This window comes from Hyperolius riggenbachi, chromosome 9 (genome assembly GCF_040937935.1).
Source record: "Hyperolius riggenbachi isolate aHypRig1 chromosome 9, aHypRig1.pri, whole genome shotgun sequence".
In the NCBI taxonomy this organism is placed as follows: domain Eukaryota; kingdom Metazoa; phylum Chordata; class Amphibia; order Anura; family Hyperoliidae; genus Hyperolius; species Hyperolius riggenbachi.
In genome coordinates, this window is record NC_090654.1 from 294,367,038 (window position 1) to 294,382,923 (window position 15,886).

Consider the following 15,886-nt stretch of genomic DNA (forward strand, 5'->3'; position numbering starts at 1 on the left):
AGGAATGTCCAGCCACTAGAACGATGGGAAATCTGAAGTCTGATTGGGGCGATGATCAGACAAAGGACAAGCTTCAAACTTCCGAAGGACAGAAGGTAAATTTAAAAGATTTGTAAGTTTCAAATGAAGTGGTCCTTTTAGTATGGAACCCCCCCAAAGCATCGCACAAAGTTTGGTGGCTTAAAAAAAATCAATGATAAATTCTACAGTAGCTGAAGCAGATCAGCCCTTTAGGTGTTTGATGCCCGTTTCAGAAGTGAATGGTTATTGCGGATAGGAAACCATTGTGATGCTTGTGTTGCAGATGCTGCACTCGCCAACCAGCCAGAGCCATAGCCACTCTCAGCTCCAGCAGCCGGCCACCGTGCCACGGGACCACTACCAGCAGCTCCAGCAGCAGGCCACCGTGCCACGTGACCACTACCTGCAGCTCCAACACCAACTTCAGCAGGCAGAGCGGAGGAACCAGCAGCTGCAGGCGGCTATGGACAACACTCCACAGGTCAGTCCCCTCCTCTCCTTCCATCACTCTATCCATTCGTGGACAAACATCACGTGACTTTTCTCTGATTATGCCAGTTTCCTGTGGCTCTCAGGCCATTCATGGTAGCCTTCAGCCACCTCATTGAGCTCATATGTTTTACCTGCTATGATCACAATGTTGCCAGTGAGCAGCACAACGTGGTGCCGGCTGGGATCTTTGGCAATCCACGGAAATTGCTGCACCCGAGGAGGGCCGGTATTAGTGATGTTATCTGTGCATCAGGGCCGTACTTTTCCCCAGCAGGTGGGATGGTCAGTGAAATGCAAATAAATCCCAATTGATGCAGAATTATGCACATTTACGCAACTTGAAAACAGACCAATCAGATTCCACCTTGGCAAGATTCTATTGGTCCATTTTCAAGAAGCATAAATGTGCATAATCCTGCATCATCTCGGAATTATTTGCATCGCTTTGACCATTCCTATTCAGCAGCCCAATGCCAGAGCCTCAGCGGCCAATGAAATGCAAATATTTCTGAGTTGATGCAAGATTATGCAGTTGACATGAGGTTGCATGACCTTGCATTCAATCATCTTGAATCACCTCAGAATTATTTGAATCTTATTGACCATTCCTAGTGACCAGCAGAGGATCTAAATACTACGGATAGTCAATGAGATGCAAATCGTTTAGAGTTCAGACTGGATTATGCAAATTTATGCAGCTGGAGAATAGACCAATTGAATCCTGTCAAGGCCAAATTTTACAAAATGTTCATAACTCTGCATCAACTCAAAATGATTTGCATCTCACTGACCATCTCTATCAGATATTGGGTAGTCTTGGCCTCCCATGTTTATTTCCTTTTTATAAAAAATTGCCCGTGGCTTTCAGCGAATGACGGCTTTTTTGATTGTGGTAGAGTTTGGTTAGCATGAGTGTTTGTGGTGGTGAAACTTTCTTTCTGTTTTATGAAGAAATACCTTTTTTTCCCCCCAAACTCCGCTCTGTAGGTGATTACTCAGCCGAATGCATGAATAGTTTCCTTGCTGGTCTTCTGAGCTTTGCATCATCATAGTTTAAAGACCACACATATTTTGTAATGTTTCCACTTAGACAATAGTGATGAAGGAAGATAACATTTTCCTTTGAATTGCTTTATTATGAGGGGGCTTTGGTGTTTTTAGGTCCACTACAAGAGTCCATATGGTTCAGCTTTTCTGCAACTTAAAGGAAAACTTACAAAGTACAGGTATTCAGAATGCCCCTAATGTACTGCTAAGTAAGGCTGTCTATTTCAGTGGATGCAGAGTAGACCCCGGGGGCAGGACAGTACAGTGGTAGGGCTAGGGGTGGGACAGTGGTAGGGTTAGGGGTGGGACAGTGGTGGGCTTAGGGGTGGGACAGAGGTATTGTTAGGGGCAGGACAGGGGTAGGGTTAGGGGCAGGACAGGGGTAGGGTTAGGGGCAGGACAGGGGTAGGGTTAGGGGCAGGACAGGGGTAGGGTTAGGGGCAGGACAGGGGTAGGGTTAGGGGCAGGTAAAGGGGTAGGGTTAGGGGTGGGACAGTGGTGGGGTTATGTGCGGGGTAGGGGCAGGACAGTGGTGGGGTTAGGGGCAGGGCAGGTACCATTTGACCCCCGGGACCTGTGAGTGCACACGAGACGACAAATACCTACCAAAAGGGGTTGTTTGGCCTGAGAGTAGATTTTTTTTTTGTTTGTTTTTTTGATAAGTACACTTTATAAGGGCAGCTATCCTCTACCTGGGTACCCTGTAGCACCTCCCTCCCACAGCCTACCCATAGAGCCATAGCCAGTCTACACTGAGCTCTAACAGAAGCGGCTGTCTACAAGCTGGGGGCTATGGCTTTGTAAAATGGTCAAGCCGTAGGTACCCTACAAGCCTGTGAGTCTGAACATGAGCCTGACTTACAAGACAATAGTCCATTTCCATCCACCATTTGTATTGAGTCATTATGGCAGTTGTTACTCATTTTGAGGTGAAATACTTTGTTTTAAAAAGATTACAGTTACATTTGGCAATCTAGCTTCGCTGGTCTTGCAGATTGTTCTGCGGTCAGACCATAAGATCAGTAACCTCACGCTGGTGTCCAGTCGCATAGAGCTGAGAGTTTGCAGAATACACACTCCTCCCGAACACAGGAAAAGGAAGCTGCGGCCGGCAAATCAAAGGCACCGCCTGCCAGTTGGTTGTCTGAAGAGTAAATTTGATTTGTGTAGAGGGCCTTTGATTTGCCTCTTGCTGAACATTAGGTGGATTCTGTACTCTGTGCCCGTTAGTCCAGCCTATTAGCCCTTCTCTGCATAATCCCAAATGAGAATAATCTACAACTTATGCCTGCTAACTGCTTGTTCTATCTAATATCTGGCACTTGTATAACAGTGATGTTGCTTGGCTGTGTAGATGTTTGCTGCTTGATTTAGCTCTGCTGTAATAACATGAGTCCTTTTCCATAACCTATTCTAATTTTTGTCCAAAGTTTGTATCATATCACACATTTCATCTGTTCACGGCTAAAATACACCTGAAATCGGAAGGATATGTGGAGGCTGCCGTTGTTTTCCTTTTAAACAATACCAGTTGCCTGGCAGCCCTGCTGATCTCTTTGGCTACAGTATTGTCTGAATCACACACCTGAAACAAGCATGTGGCTAATAGTCACACTTCAGTCAGAGCACCTGATCTGCTGCATGCTTGTTCAGGGGCTGTGGCTAAAAGTATTAGAGGCAGAGGATCAGCAGGACAGCCAGGCAATGCGCATTGCTTAAAACAAGTACATATGGCTGCCTCCATATCACTCTCACTTCAAGATTTCTTTAAAGCCGTATAGAAATAAGAGAAGTCATAAGAATCTGCCTACTGGTGTTCAATTAGATGCAGATAGTTCTGGCTTGAATGCATATTTCCTGAAATTTGTATGCCGTGTGGAACCAGGCCAATGTAACCTCACAGGAAGGGAATTTGATTGGCACAGAATCAATCTGCATATAATTTGCATTAATGTTGCATGCAAGTCGTAATTATTTACATCTTGTATATCTCCTACTAGTGGATTGTTTTTCACAATCTTTAGGTTTTTTAATGAGAGTTTAGAATTCCCTCCATTCGTGTAGAGTCAGATGAAATGTCAACCAAAAATAAGCAAATGTGTCAACCACAAATAAGGCCATTACAGAAAGACAGCGACTAGATTTATAACAATTAGCAGAAAAAAAGTCAATGCTTGTTAAAGGACCACGGTCACGAAAATCTTAAAATTTAAAATATATGTAAACACCTACAAATAAGAAGTATCTTTCTTCCCAAGTAAAAGTAGCTATAAATGACTTCTCTCCTATGTTGCTATCACTTACAGTAAGTTGTAGAAATCTGACATTACCGACAGGTTTTGGGCAAGTCCATCTCATGGGGGATTCTCAGCATGGCCTTTATTCTTTTTAAAGACACTCCCTGAAAAAGATTTATACAAGGATACTGACCAGCCTCCCGGATCACCATACACTTTTTTGGCAGTTGGACCGAGCAACTGCCATTCACTAGGTGTTTTTTTTTTTAAATAAACAAATCCCTGAAAATCCCCCATGAGTAGGTGGGCTAGTCCAAAACCTGTCGGTTCTGTCAGATTTCTACTACTTACTGTGAGTGACAGCAGCATAGGAGAAAAGTGATTTATGGCTCATTTTACTCTGGGAGAAATGCACTTCTTATTTGTACATGTTTACATATATTTTAAATTTTACGATTTTTGCGACAGTGGTCCTTTAAGCGAATCCGTGTTAGTATATTAAAAATGAGACGAGTAGTTGCTGTAGTACTATAAAGTAGAGTAGGGATGTGGTATGGGCATCCAAAATACGAAAATACGATAAACCTCTGTGGCTGCCAACATGATGTAAACCTTCACTAGAATCCACAACCAGGAGGCTGAATGTTACAGCTCTACTGGGATCAGTCAGCATATCCTGCCACAAAGACACAAGGGGCTTAGTGGGTGCTGGTTTAGTTTAGGGGACCCAGCAGGAAAACGCATAGGAAAATTCCACTAACGTGATTGGGTGGACAGCTCTTCCTTGAATTGCTAGGTTACAGCTAGATTGTAGGAAACTCCGCCCTCACTATTCAGCCAATCTTAAAACTCCTTGCTGTAGAGGGCGCTGTGATTCGACAACTCTTCCCCGTGTGGTTTCTTGCTGGGTCCCCTAAACTAGACTAGTGCCGAGCTAATGTAATGACGTAGCTCAGATGTGTAGCAGAGCAGAATTGGTATTAGGAGCTATTTTTTTAACACAAGTTCTATGGTTACATTTATGCTGTCCATATAAAATAACTGATGGTGGAGGTGATAGAACAGCATCATTTTCGCCATAGTGCCCCTTTAACATCCACTTTAAACACCCGTGTTATTACCATGACTGCAAAGAAATGTGATTTCAACTATTAGCAACTTTTTAATAACTTTTTTTTAACTATTTTAATATGCAGCCATTTTCAAAGCACGAAATTACAAAGTGGTTTGTGTATCATACATAGGTTGGGGTATACAATCTTTGAGTGACCCCTTCATCTGGTGGCCTGTACCCTTGACCATAAACCCTTAGGTGTAGTTCCATGTTCAAGTGTGTCTGCATGTCCATCCATCTTGTGTCACCGGAGGATATGGCTGCTCTGCTTTGCATGTACAGTTCAGCCCCTCCTCCTGTGACCACGCCTTTTGCATGTGTTGTATTTGCAAGCTGCAGCAATGTAAAAATCCGGGGTGAAAAGTACCAATTGCCTCTCTCCCCTCAGGCCTTGCCTCCGGAGCAACGAGCGTTGCACGCTGACTCTTACAGACGGATTGGCCGCCTCTGAAACAAAATGGCTTCTAACGAGCACCTAACGCTAACCCACCTAACACCCTACTGGCATAAGCTGAGAACCCTTGCTGAGGGCCGGGAGCCCAGCTGCTTGGCTGTACCTTCTCTGTAACCTTCGCAGTATTAAAACCTAAACCATGTCTTCTTCTTCACAGAGGGCGGCCATTTTGTGGGTTGGGTCATTGTTCATGAAAGATTGGTTCTCCGGAGAGCTTGTGATGTCACAGAGGCACGAAAAGCTCCAATACCTCAGCAGATACAGTACTACACTCTACTGCTTCTACCTCAGCAGAGATGGAGGATTGGAGTCCATATCGGTTTACTTTAAGGATAAAACGAATTGAATATCTTGTCTGCCATTTGTGGCCTCCTCGATCACCTGGTTTATATGCTTACTGTCACCCTGCTAGTTTCTGGATCAGGATCACATATGCAAATGACAGATGTATTGGGGGACTGTAGTGAAAATAACATTTAAAAATTTTTTTTTACGACATTCATTTACAGATTATTTAGTCAGTGTTTGCCCATTGTAAAATCTTTCCTCTCCCTGATTTACATTCTGAAATGTATCACTGGTGGTGACCTCTTTAGCCCTGCTAGGTGATCTGTACTGAATGTTCATTACTGAGAGCTCCGTACATAGAGGGAGATGCTGCTTGCCTGGCACTTGGAAACAGCTGTTATTTCCCACAACAAGGTTCACAAACAGGAAACTGTCAGGACCATGGCCATGACATCACACTGTGGGAGGGGTTTCACCACAATATGGGAAAGGGAGTATCAGCTACTGATTGGGATGACGTTCAATCCTGGGTTACAGGTCCTCTTTAATCTGCATAGGTGTTCCAGTTAAACAAGAAAATATTGTAACTAGATGCTCAGCAGTCAAATTTTCAAATTTCCTGACTGGAGTCCCAGCGCTGATCGGTGGAGGCGGGGGGGGAGGGGGGGGGGGGGCAGGGAAAGCCTCTACTGAGGTGAATATCAGTTTGGGGCACTTTTTTTTTTCCTATAGATACACTTCAACTATAAACCAAATAACACTTTAAACATTTTAAAATGAGGCTCTGGGCAATAATAAAACATTGTTTTTTGATCAGATTTATAATACTGGCATGTGGCTCACAAATGTTCAGATAGAGAAATGACCCCTCAGGGCGCGGTAGTTGCTGCATGCTGACGTGCTGACTGGTCCGGATTTCCCATAAGGCATTGTAGGCTTGTGTCTATAGGCGCCTGATGATGGAAAGGCGGCTAACTCTCCTCCCCTAGTCCCTCCCTCCCCTCCCCTAGTCCCTCCCTCCCCTCCCCTAGTCCCTCCCTCCCCTCCCCTAGTCCCTCCCTCCCCTCCCCTAGTCCCTCCCTCCCCTCCCCTAGTCCCTCCCTCCCCTCCCCTAGTCCCTCCCTCCCCTAGTCCCTCCCTCCCCTCCCCTAGTCCGTCCTTCCCCTCCCCTAGTCCGTCCTTCCTCTCCCCTAGTCCGTCCTTCCTCTCCCCTAGTCCGTCCTTCCTCTCCCCTAGTCCGTCCTTCCTCTCCCCTAGTCCGTCCTTCCTCTCCCCTAGTCCGTCCTTCCTCTCCTCTAGTCCGTCCTTCCTCTCCCCTAGTCCGTCCTTCCTCTCCCCTAGTCCGTCCTTCCTCTCCCCTAGTCCGCCCTCCCCTCCCCTAGTCCTGCCCTCCCCTCCCCTAGTCCCGTCCTTCCTCTCCCCTAGTCCCTCCCTCCTCTCCCCTAGTCCCTCCTTCCTCTCCCTTAGTCCCTCCCCTAGTCCCTCCCTCCTCTCCCCTAGTCCCTCCTTCCTTCCGTATGCAGAGCCCTGAGCAGAGTGTAAATGATAGATTACTCACCCTGCTCTTGGCATTTTACTGACCAGATCTCCCTTCAACTGGGGGCACCTCATGCTACCTAACACTAAGGGGCAAATGGATCTACCTATAACAGGCAAGGGAAGTAAGGGAGAAGTGACAGCTGGGACAGCCAGCACACTTGCAGTGCAGTTTCGGTGGGGGAATGTAGGTTATTGAAGGGCGGAGTCTAGGGTGCCAGGACATCTGTGCCTATAGGCTCCTGTGATGTAAATGTGGGCCAATTAACCATGAAAACAAGTGCAGGGGGAGAGGAAGACTTTAGAAGCAGTGGGGAAGATGAGTTTTCAGCATTCATCCAGCAGGGGTCAACGCTGCTGGTTTACTATTATTACAGGCACAGTGTAACGACTTCTACACGGGGTTCAGGGCTAGAAAGGGAGGTGTACTATACACATATTATTATTTGGTATTTATATAGCGCTGACATCTTCTGCAGCACTGTAGGGCACCATACACATAAGTTTAGCTCTCAAAAGAGAAAGTTCTAGGCTGCAGTCAGGAGGGACAGCCATGAACGTGGAGAGATAGGAGCTTCTAGGATTCTGAACATAGAAGGTCCACAAAGGTCAGGGTTGCCACCTCATCCCCGTAAATACCGGCACATATGAATTATACATGTCTTGTGGCTAGTTAGATGTAGTTTAGGCACTGATGATGTCAGTAGCCCCAGAACCTGTATAATTCATATGTGCCGGTAGTTGAAGGGATGAGATGGCAACCCTAACAAAGGTGGGCTTCCCGTCCACCACAGTTATGTAAATATATGCAACTTGGACTAATCGAGTATATCTGTCAATTTGGACTTTATTCCGATCTACCGTACATAAATTGAAACAATGAGCATCTCTTGGGGGGGGGATGCCAGTGCAGTGGGACAGTTCCCTGCTGGTTCCTCTTAGACATGGTCACATAGATGCTTATTATTTAGGCTTGTATGCAGATTGAAGATGAGCCAATCAGATGCATTTCCTGTGTATTTTGAGTGGTGTAATTCCACGTTGCATGAAATTAGCATTCTAGCCACAATTGTTAGGACCGGTTGATGATCTCTATTCCCCTGCGTGTTGCATGCTTTGATGTCATCACTACTGCTCAGGGATCGCTGAGGAGAAGACAGCCCACATCGGGGACGCCTGTACACCCACTAGATAATTACCCGACGCAGCCCACATCGGGGGACGCCTGTACACCCACTAGATAATTACCCGACGCAATCACAAGCAATCCGTTCAGCTGAAGACAATCTAGCCATGTGCAGCTTGCGTTAGACCAGCAGGTGGAGCCCTAAGCAAATATCCCATTTTCTTATTTCTTCAATATTTTATTTTTATTATATTATTTCTCATATTTTTCTAAAAAGAATTAATAAACTTTTTTTTATTTATTTTTTTATTAGTACTAAAAATAGGCGTAAGGGCATATGTATACTATACTGCACAAATACTGAAAATTCTGCATGCACAGGGCTGTCACAGTCCACCTTTACCGATAAACTAAACGTGCACACACAAATCCAATTTTGGTTGGCCAATCACTGACCAATTTTAAGACCTCTTTGTCGTATGAGAGCCAAGAGAATTTGAATATACTGTGAACACGTTGTGTAGGGAAGCTCTGATACTACACAGAAGTGATAAAATCTGTCACATATTGGCCAATCAAAATTGGATGTCTGTAGCAGGCTTTGTGAATAAGGCAAAACGTGTTGTGGTGACATCACAAGTTCTTGGTGAGCTGATAGGCTGCTTTGTCATGAACCTAGTCCTTCCTCAGAAAATGGCTGCCTCGCTATGTACAAGTGACAGGGACACTTTATGTATTTTGTATTTACTGATGTAGAAAAAACATGTGTATACTTTATTTAAAAAAAAAAAATCTGATTATTTTTTTTTCTTTGTTTTGGATGGTTTGTAATTTATACTATTTATTAGATCTTTCCCTTTTCCTAATATATATTTTTGTTTTCTTTTGTAATATTGTAACCTTTTTTTTCCATGGAAAGAAGTTTTATACAAAGGCGCATGGAGATTAATGGGCCTATTTTTATGGGGTTTTGTCGGTTTTGTAACATATGGGGGGTTTTGGAAAGAAAAAGGCTATTTTTTTTTTTTGATGCTATTGGGAAATAAAATTCTTTTAACTATGTATTTGTGGTGGTGTTGCACTGTTCTATCCTGTATAGGGAAATATGCACAAGAAGAAAAGCCTTAATCAATAAAAATGTGATTTAAAAAATCTGTAAAGAGAAATATGCCCAAAAACTTAAGGAACCACTATAATGTAAAAATGTACAGTACATGTAAACACATACAGATAATACGTACATTTGTTCCAGAGTAAAATGAGCCATAAATTACTTTTCTCCTATGTTGCTGTCACTTACAGTAGACAATAGAAATCTGACAGATCTGACAGGTTTTGGGCTAGTCCACCTCTTCATGGGGGATTCTCAGCATGGCCTTTATTCTTGTGTAAATCTTTGTGTCTTTATAAAGATGCTGACCAGACTGTCTACACGCGTTACACTTTTTTGGCAGTTGGACGGAGCAACTGCCATTCACTAAGGGCTCAGACGCCCTTTTCTGAGCGCTTTGTGATTGATGAGAGCTTTTTAAAAATTTCCCCCATTCACTTTCATTAAAATCGTGGTAAAAGTCGCTGCAATTTTTTGCTGCGATTTTTACGCAACTTAACTGAAGGTGAATGGGAGAAATTTTTACAAACTGCTAATCAATCACAAAACGCTCATATAAGCGCTTTTAGTGTGGATCCGGCCTAAGTGCTTTTAGCTGCTTGCGGATCGCGACACGCCGATGGGCGTGGCCGCGGCGGCAGCCCCAGGACTGCCCAACGCCGATTGGCGTAAAGTCCTGGGGCAGCAGTTTGCAGGAGATTGCGCGTGCATCCCCTGCTTGGTGGGCAGAGCGGAGCTCCGCCTTCAGTCTCCGAGCGGCGATCGCCGCTCGGAAGACTGTTACACGGCGAAACCACCCTGTATTTATATGTATAGCGCTGCGATCAGCAGCAGCGCTGTACTGGGGACAGCCATGCGACACTGCTGTCCCCCTGGGGGACAAGAGAGCGATTGGCTCTCATAGGCAGAAGCCTATGACAGCCGATCGCCGTGATTGGCCGGCTGGGGGGAGGGAGGGGATTTGGAAAGAAAAAATAGTAATAAATATTGCTAAAATAAATAAATAAATATTTATTTAAAAAAAAAAAGAAAAACCGGGAGGGGGTTTGGGGGTATTGGGGGGGCGATCAGACTCCACCAACAGAGAGCTCTGTTGGTGGGGAGAAAAGGGGGGGGGGGGAAATCACTTGTGTGCTGTGTTGTGCAGCCCTGCAGCTTGGCCTTAAAGCTGCAGTGGCCAATTAAGCAGAAAATAGCCTGGTCACTTGGGGGGGTTTAACACCATGGCCCTCAAGAGCTTAAAAATAAAGAAAACCCTTTATAAAGAAATCTTTATAAAGACACAAAGATTTACACAAGAATAAAGGCCATGCTGAGAATCCCCCATGAAGAGGTGGACTAGCCCAAAACCTGTCAGATCTGTCAGATTTCTATTGTCTACTGTAAGTGACAGCAACATAGGTGACAAGTAATTTATGGCTCATTTTACTCTGGAAGAAACATCCTTCTTATTTGTCTATGTTTACAGGTATTTTAAATTTTAAGATCTTTGCGACAGAGGTCCTTTAAGCTTTAAGGTGCCAATAGATCTTATTTGATTTTCCACCGAGCGATTTAAGTGATCAAATTTATTGTGTTATGAACAATATGGTCGATTGACTAGGAGCCCACACACTGCAAGTTAGATCCTGGCGAATCGCCTTTGCTTATCGAGCTGAATGATGATGCGCCTCCATACTCTGAAACCAAAAATGTATTCTGTATCGATTGAAATTATGTGAACAGTAGCCGAATACTTCACGATCTACCAATACTTTCCATCCTGCCCAATCAAATAAAGAGGTCGATTTGATTGGTTATAGGCCAATTTCCATCCATCTAGCAGAATGGAGCAGAATCGATTCTCTGCCAATCCAATAAAATAATCCAATGGTCTATTGAGCAAGAAAATTGAGTAATATATGGGCACCTTTTGCTCACTCAACCATTTGAGTCAATCTTTTTATTGGATGCCCATAAGCAAGCCACCTTAAGGGTATGTACACACATCCAATTTTGATTTGCCAATGTCTGTCCAATTTGCAAATTCATAGTATTGTTGGTCCTTGTATTACATAAAAGTGTTAAAACTGGCCAATCAAAATTAGATGCGTTTACCCACCCTTAGGGCTGGTTCACACGGACGCTTGCGGAGCGTTTACCGCAGACGTTCGGAACGTCGCGGTAAACGCTCCCGTTCAAGTGAATGGGAGTGTTTACACCAAGCTTTTGCGCGCTTTTACCCGAACGCGGCGTTCAGGTCCCCATTTTTGCGAGCGTTCGGGCTGCCCCTGGAAGCGACATGTTGCTTCCAGGGAGCGGCCAACTGCGACGGCTAATGTTCCCCTAGGGGAAGAAAAAAACGCGACCGCATCACAACGCAACCGAAGGCTACTAAAAGCCTGACCGCGCAGCCGCCGCAACGCCCCCAGACGCGACGCCTTGCAGACGTCCGTCTGAACCAGCCCTTAAAAAGGTCAAACCATGCCATGTCTACCAGTGAGCTACTAAGGGCTGGTTCACATGGGCGTCTGCTGAGCTTTTGCTTGGCGTCGCGTTCAAACGCCAGCGTTTAAAATCTAGCTTTTGAAGGCTTTTGGGAAGCGTTCAAGGCTAGCAATTCTGGTCTCTGCTATTGTTTCCTGGCGTTTACCGCCTCTGAAAGCAGCATGTTGCTTTCGAGACTAGACGCAACGCCGGGATCTACCGCCAGGCTTTCATGAAAGCCTGCAAAAGCCAGCTCTAAATGCTCCCATTCACTTGCGTGGGATGGCGGTAGATCCCAAAAAACGCTGCGTCTGAAACGCCGCGTTAAACGCCACAAAAACGCCCGTCTGAACCAGCCCTAAAGCAGTTTAAAGTTAATTTGTGGAAGAATGAACCCCCTGCAGCTAGTTATAGCAAAAAACAGACTTCAGAACACCGTTATTAACAGATGAAGCACTGAGCTCAGGCAGGACATTGGACAGCTTTGTCGGGGCTTCTTCCTGTGTGACAGAAGCCAAGCGCTGGAAAAACAGTGCAATTTAAATAACGAGACAAAGAAGGTAGTTCCAGGCTGGTAGGTATTTCCCAGTGAATACAAACCCATAGTGTAATCCCCCTCCGCATAAAGAAAAAACTGTACGCTAACGTGTGTATGTTATATCCCGCCATGTCAACCGTGTAGGAACCTTCACTGCAGCACCCATATAAGCCAGGTTTTGGTGTGTAGCTCCACCCTCTTGCACAGAAAGTCTTCTGCCTTGCTATGTTTCACCTAGGGAAAGGCCAATGGCAATTTCTGCAACAGAAGATCCCCCTGTAACCCACCTTCCATGTGCATAGTGCCCTGTCAAACCTCAAACTCCACTCTTCTCCTGACTTCATACCCGCCTTCCAATTACAACATTCATTGAAAGCCAGAGGGTGGCAGCAGAGCCGCCATCAGGGCATCGTAACCAGTAGCCCTGTGAGGGCCCCACAGTGATTGGGGGGAGCCCCACCCCCCTCCCTGCTGAGTAACATACATTTAACGGTTTCCAGTCTCCAGCAGTGTGCACTGAACAGGAAAAGTGGCTACAGAGTTCAGGAATTCCATGCTGAGGTACTCAAACGGTGTTCATTTTCTTTCAGTCACAGAGCTGAATTCCTCTATCAGCTCAATAAGTCACTGGCTATCCCAGGCATGGGCAAACTTGGCCCTCCAGCTGTTAAGGAACTACAAGTCCCACAATGCATTTGCCTTTATGAGTCATGACTGTGGTTGTCAGACTCCTGCAATACATTGTGGGGCTTGTAGTTCCTTAACAGCTGGAGGGCCAAGTTTGCCCATGCCTGCGCTATCCAGACCAGTTTAGTTGAGATAAACAAAAGGAAGATTGTTTTTCTAATAGCTGAGCAACAGGTCAGATTACAGAGGAGTACAGAGCTTCTACACACGTGTGCTGAAATGCACTCTGATAGCAGCAAATATTAGAGAATCTAGAATCCTGATAGCTTGCACTACCTCTAATATCTGCCTCTTTTTCAATTGTAAAATGCTGAAAAGTTATTTTAAAGTGAACCCAATGTGAAATTAAACTAACAACTGTATGTATCCTCCTCCTCCTAAAAATTATCTTTTTTTAGATATCCCATGGTTTTATTTTATAGTTTAACAGTTAAAAAGTAGATTGAGGGCATATTCACTGTGTGACGTTGCATTTTGATGCAACGTTAAAGTCGCAACGTGTCTGTGTTAAGAGGTAACGCACTGCAAGCAGTGAATTACCACTACGCAACATTTTAATGCGACTTTCGGATTAGCATTGCAATGCGGTAAGCTGCGTTATAAGACTTTGTAACGCGCGACTATAACATCCCACTGTGAATGCAACCTTAAAGTGAACCTCCGGACTAAAAATCTACTCAGCACAACTGCAAAGGCTTGGGGTTTCTTTAACAGTTTTACAGCATCAGAACTTTGTTTTTCTTACCGAAGCATCATTTTTAGCTGCATTTTTAGCTAAGCTCCACCCATCAAAGAAAACTGCCGGGCTTTTTTTCCCTGATGCAGTGCAAAGCATGATGGTATTTCCTATGTTATTCACGTTGCCTACCAACTGGGAGGGGTGATCTGCACACAGGACAGTTGGAACGGTGTCTCATGCTCCCTGTCACCTCCTTTCAACCAAAAAGATGGCTGCCCCCATGAAATCAAACATTTCCTGTTCTTTTAAAACTGGGTGGGTGAGAGATTATATTACCTATTTTAATTAACATAACTAATGTAACTTAATGACAGTATGTTTGTTTAGGATGAAGTTCCTTTTTAATGCTTTGTTGTCTCTGTTCCAAGGCAGCCTATTAAGTGTCCCTGAGTGAAAATACATGAACTGTTGCCCTTCTCTATCTCTCCCTGCTCCATTAAATTCTGGCAGGAAAACTTTTATGGCTGTAATTTGCTTATTAGTGATGGTTACTATATTCCTCACAAGACAGAAGCTGTCACTTCCATGCCTAAAAATTAACTCTTTCAGACAGCAAAATAACACCGGTAAAACAGAAAGTGCGCAATAGTTTAAATAAAATTAGGCAAGTGCATACATTTGGGTACTGTTGTCATTTTATTGGTTCAAAAACCTTTAGAACTAATTATTGGAACTCAAATTGGCTTGGTAAGCTCAGTGACCCCTGACCTACATGCACAGGTGAATCCATATGGGAAGGAGTATTCAAGGGGGTCAGTTGTAAGTTTCCCTCCTCTCTTAATTTTCTCTGAAGAGTAGCAACATGGAGGGTCTCAATACAACTCTCAAATGACCTGACAAAGATTGTTCACTATCATGGTTTAGGGGAAGGGTACAGAAAGCTGTCTCAGAGATTTCAGCTGTCTGTTTCCACAGTTAGGAACATATTGAGGAAATGGAAGACCACAGGCTCAATTCAAGTTAAGGCTCAAAGTGGCAGACCAAGAAAAATTTCGGATAAACAGAAGCAACAAATAATGAGAACAGTCAGAGTCAACCCACAGACCAGCATCAAAGACCTACAACATCATTTTGCTGAAGATGGAGTCACTGTGCATCGTTCAACCATTCGGCGTACTTTACACAAGGAGACGCTGTATGCGAGAGTGATGCAGAGGAAGCCTTTTCTCCGCCCACAGCACAAACAGAGCCACTTGAGGTATGCTAAACCACATTGGACAAGTCCGCTTCATTTTGGAATAAGGTGCTGTGGACTGATGAAACTAAAATACGGTGGATTGCAAAAGAATTCGGCCCCCTTGAAGTTTTCCACATTTTGTCATATTACTGCCACAAACATGAATCAATTTTATTGGAATTCCATGTGAAAGACCAATACAAAGTGGTGTACACGTGAGAAGTGGAACGAAAATCATACAGGATTCCAAACATTTAAAAAAAAACAAAAAAAAACTGCGAAGTAGGGTGTGCGTAATTATTTAGCCCCCTGAGCCAATACTTCGTAGAACCACCTTTTGCTGCAAATACAGCTGCCAGTCTTTTAGGGTATGTCTCTACCAGCTTTGCACATCTAGAGACTGAAACCCTTGCCCATTCTTCTTTGCAAAACAGCTCCAGCTCAGTCAGATTAGATGGACAGCGTTTGTGAACAGCAGTTTTCAGATCTTGCCACAGATTCTCGATTGGATTTAGATCTGGACTTTGACTGGGCCATTCTAACACATAGATATGTTTTGTTTTAAACCATTCCATTGTTGCCCTGGCTTTATGCTTAGGGTCGTTGTCCTGCTGGAAGGTGAACCTCCGCCCCAGTCTCAAGTCTTTTGCAGTCTCCAAAAGGTTTTCTTCCAAGATTGCCCTGTATTTGGCTCCATCCATCTTCCCATCAACTCTGACCAGCTTCCCTGTCCCTGCTGAAGAGAAGCACCCCCAGAGCATGATGCTGCCACCACTATATTTGACAGTGGGGATGGTGTGTTCAGAGTGATGTGCAGTGTTAGTTTTCTGCCACACATAGCGTTTTGCATTTT

The 15,886-nt window shown here is 44.5% G+C and overlaps 1 protein-coding gene across 4 annotated transcripts in view; it reads left to right on the plus strand.

The window, feature by feature from the left end:
• NIN (ninein) overlaps positions 1-15,886 on the plus strand; it is a 201,479-nt gene that overhangs the window by 168,915 nt on the left and 16,678 nt on the right. For 2 of the 4 annotated variants that reach the window (XM_068254777.1, XM_068254780.1), the window contains one exon: positions 305-502. In XM_068254777.1, the coding sequence (XP_068110878.1) occupies positions 305-502 (198 nt within the window). Of the gene's footprint in view, positions 1-304; positions 503-5,299; positions 6,303-15,886 lie in introns of those variants that run through there. The other 2 variants (XM_068254778.1, XM_068254779.1) reach the window with 2 other exon arrangements.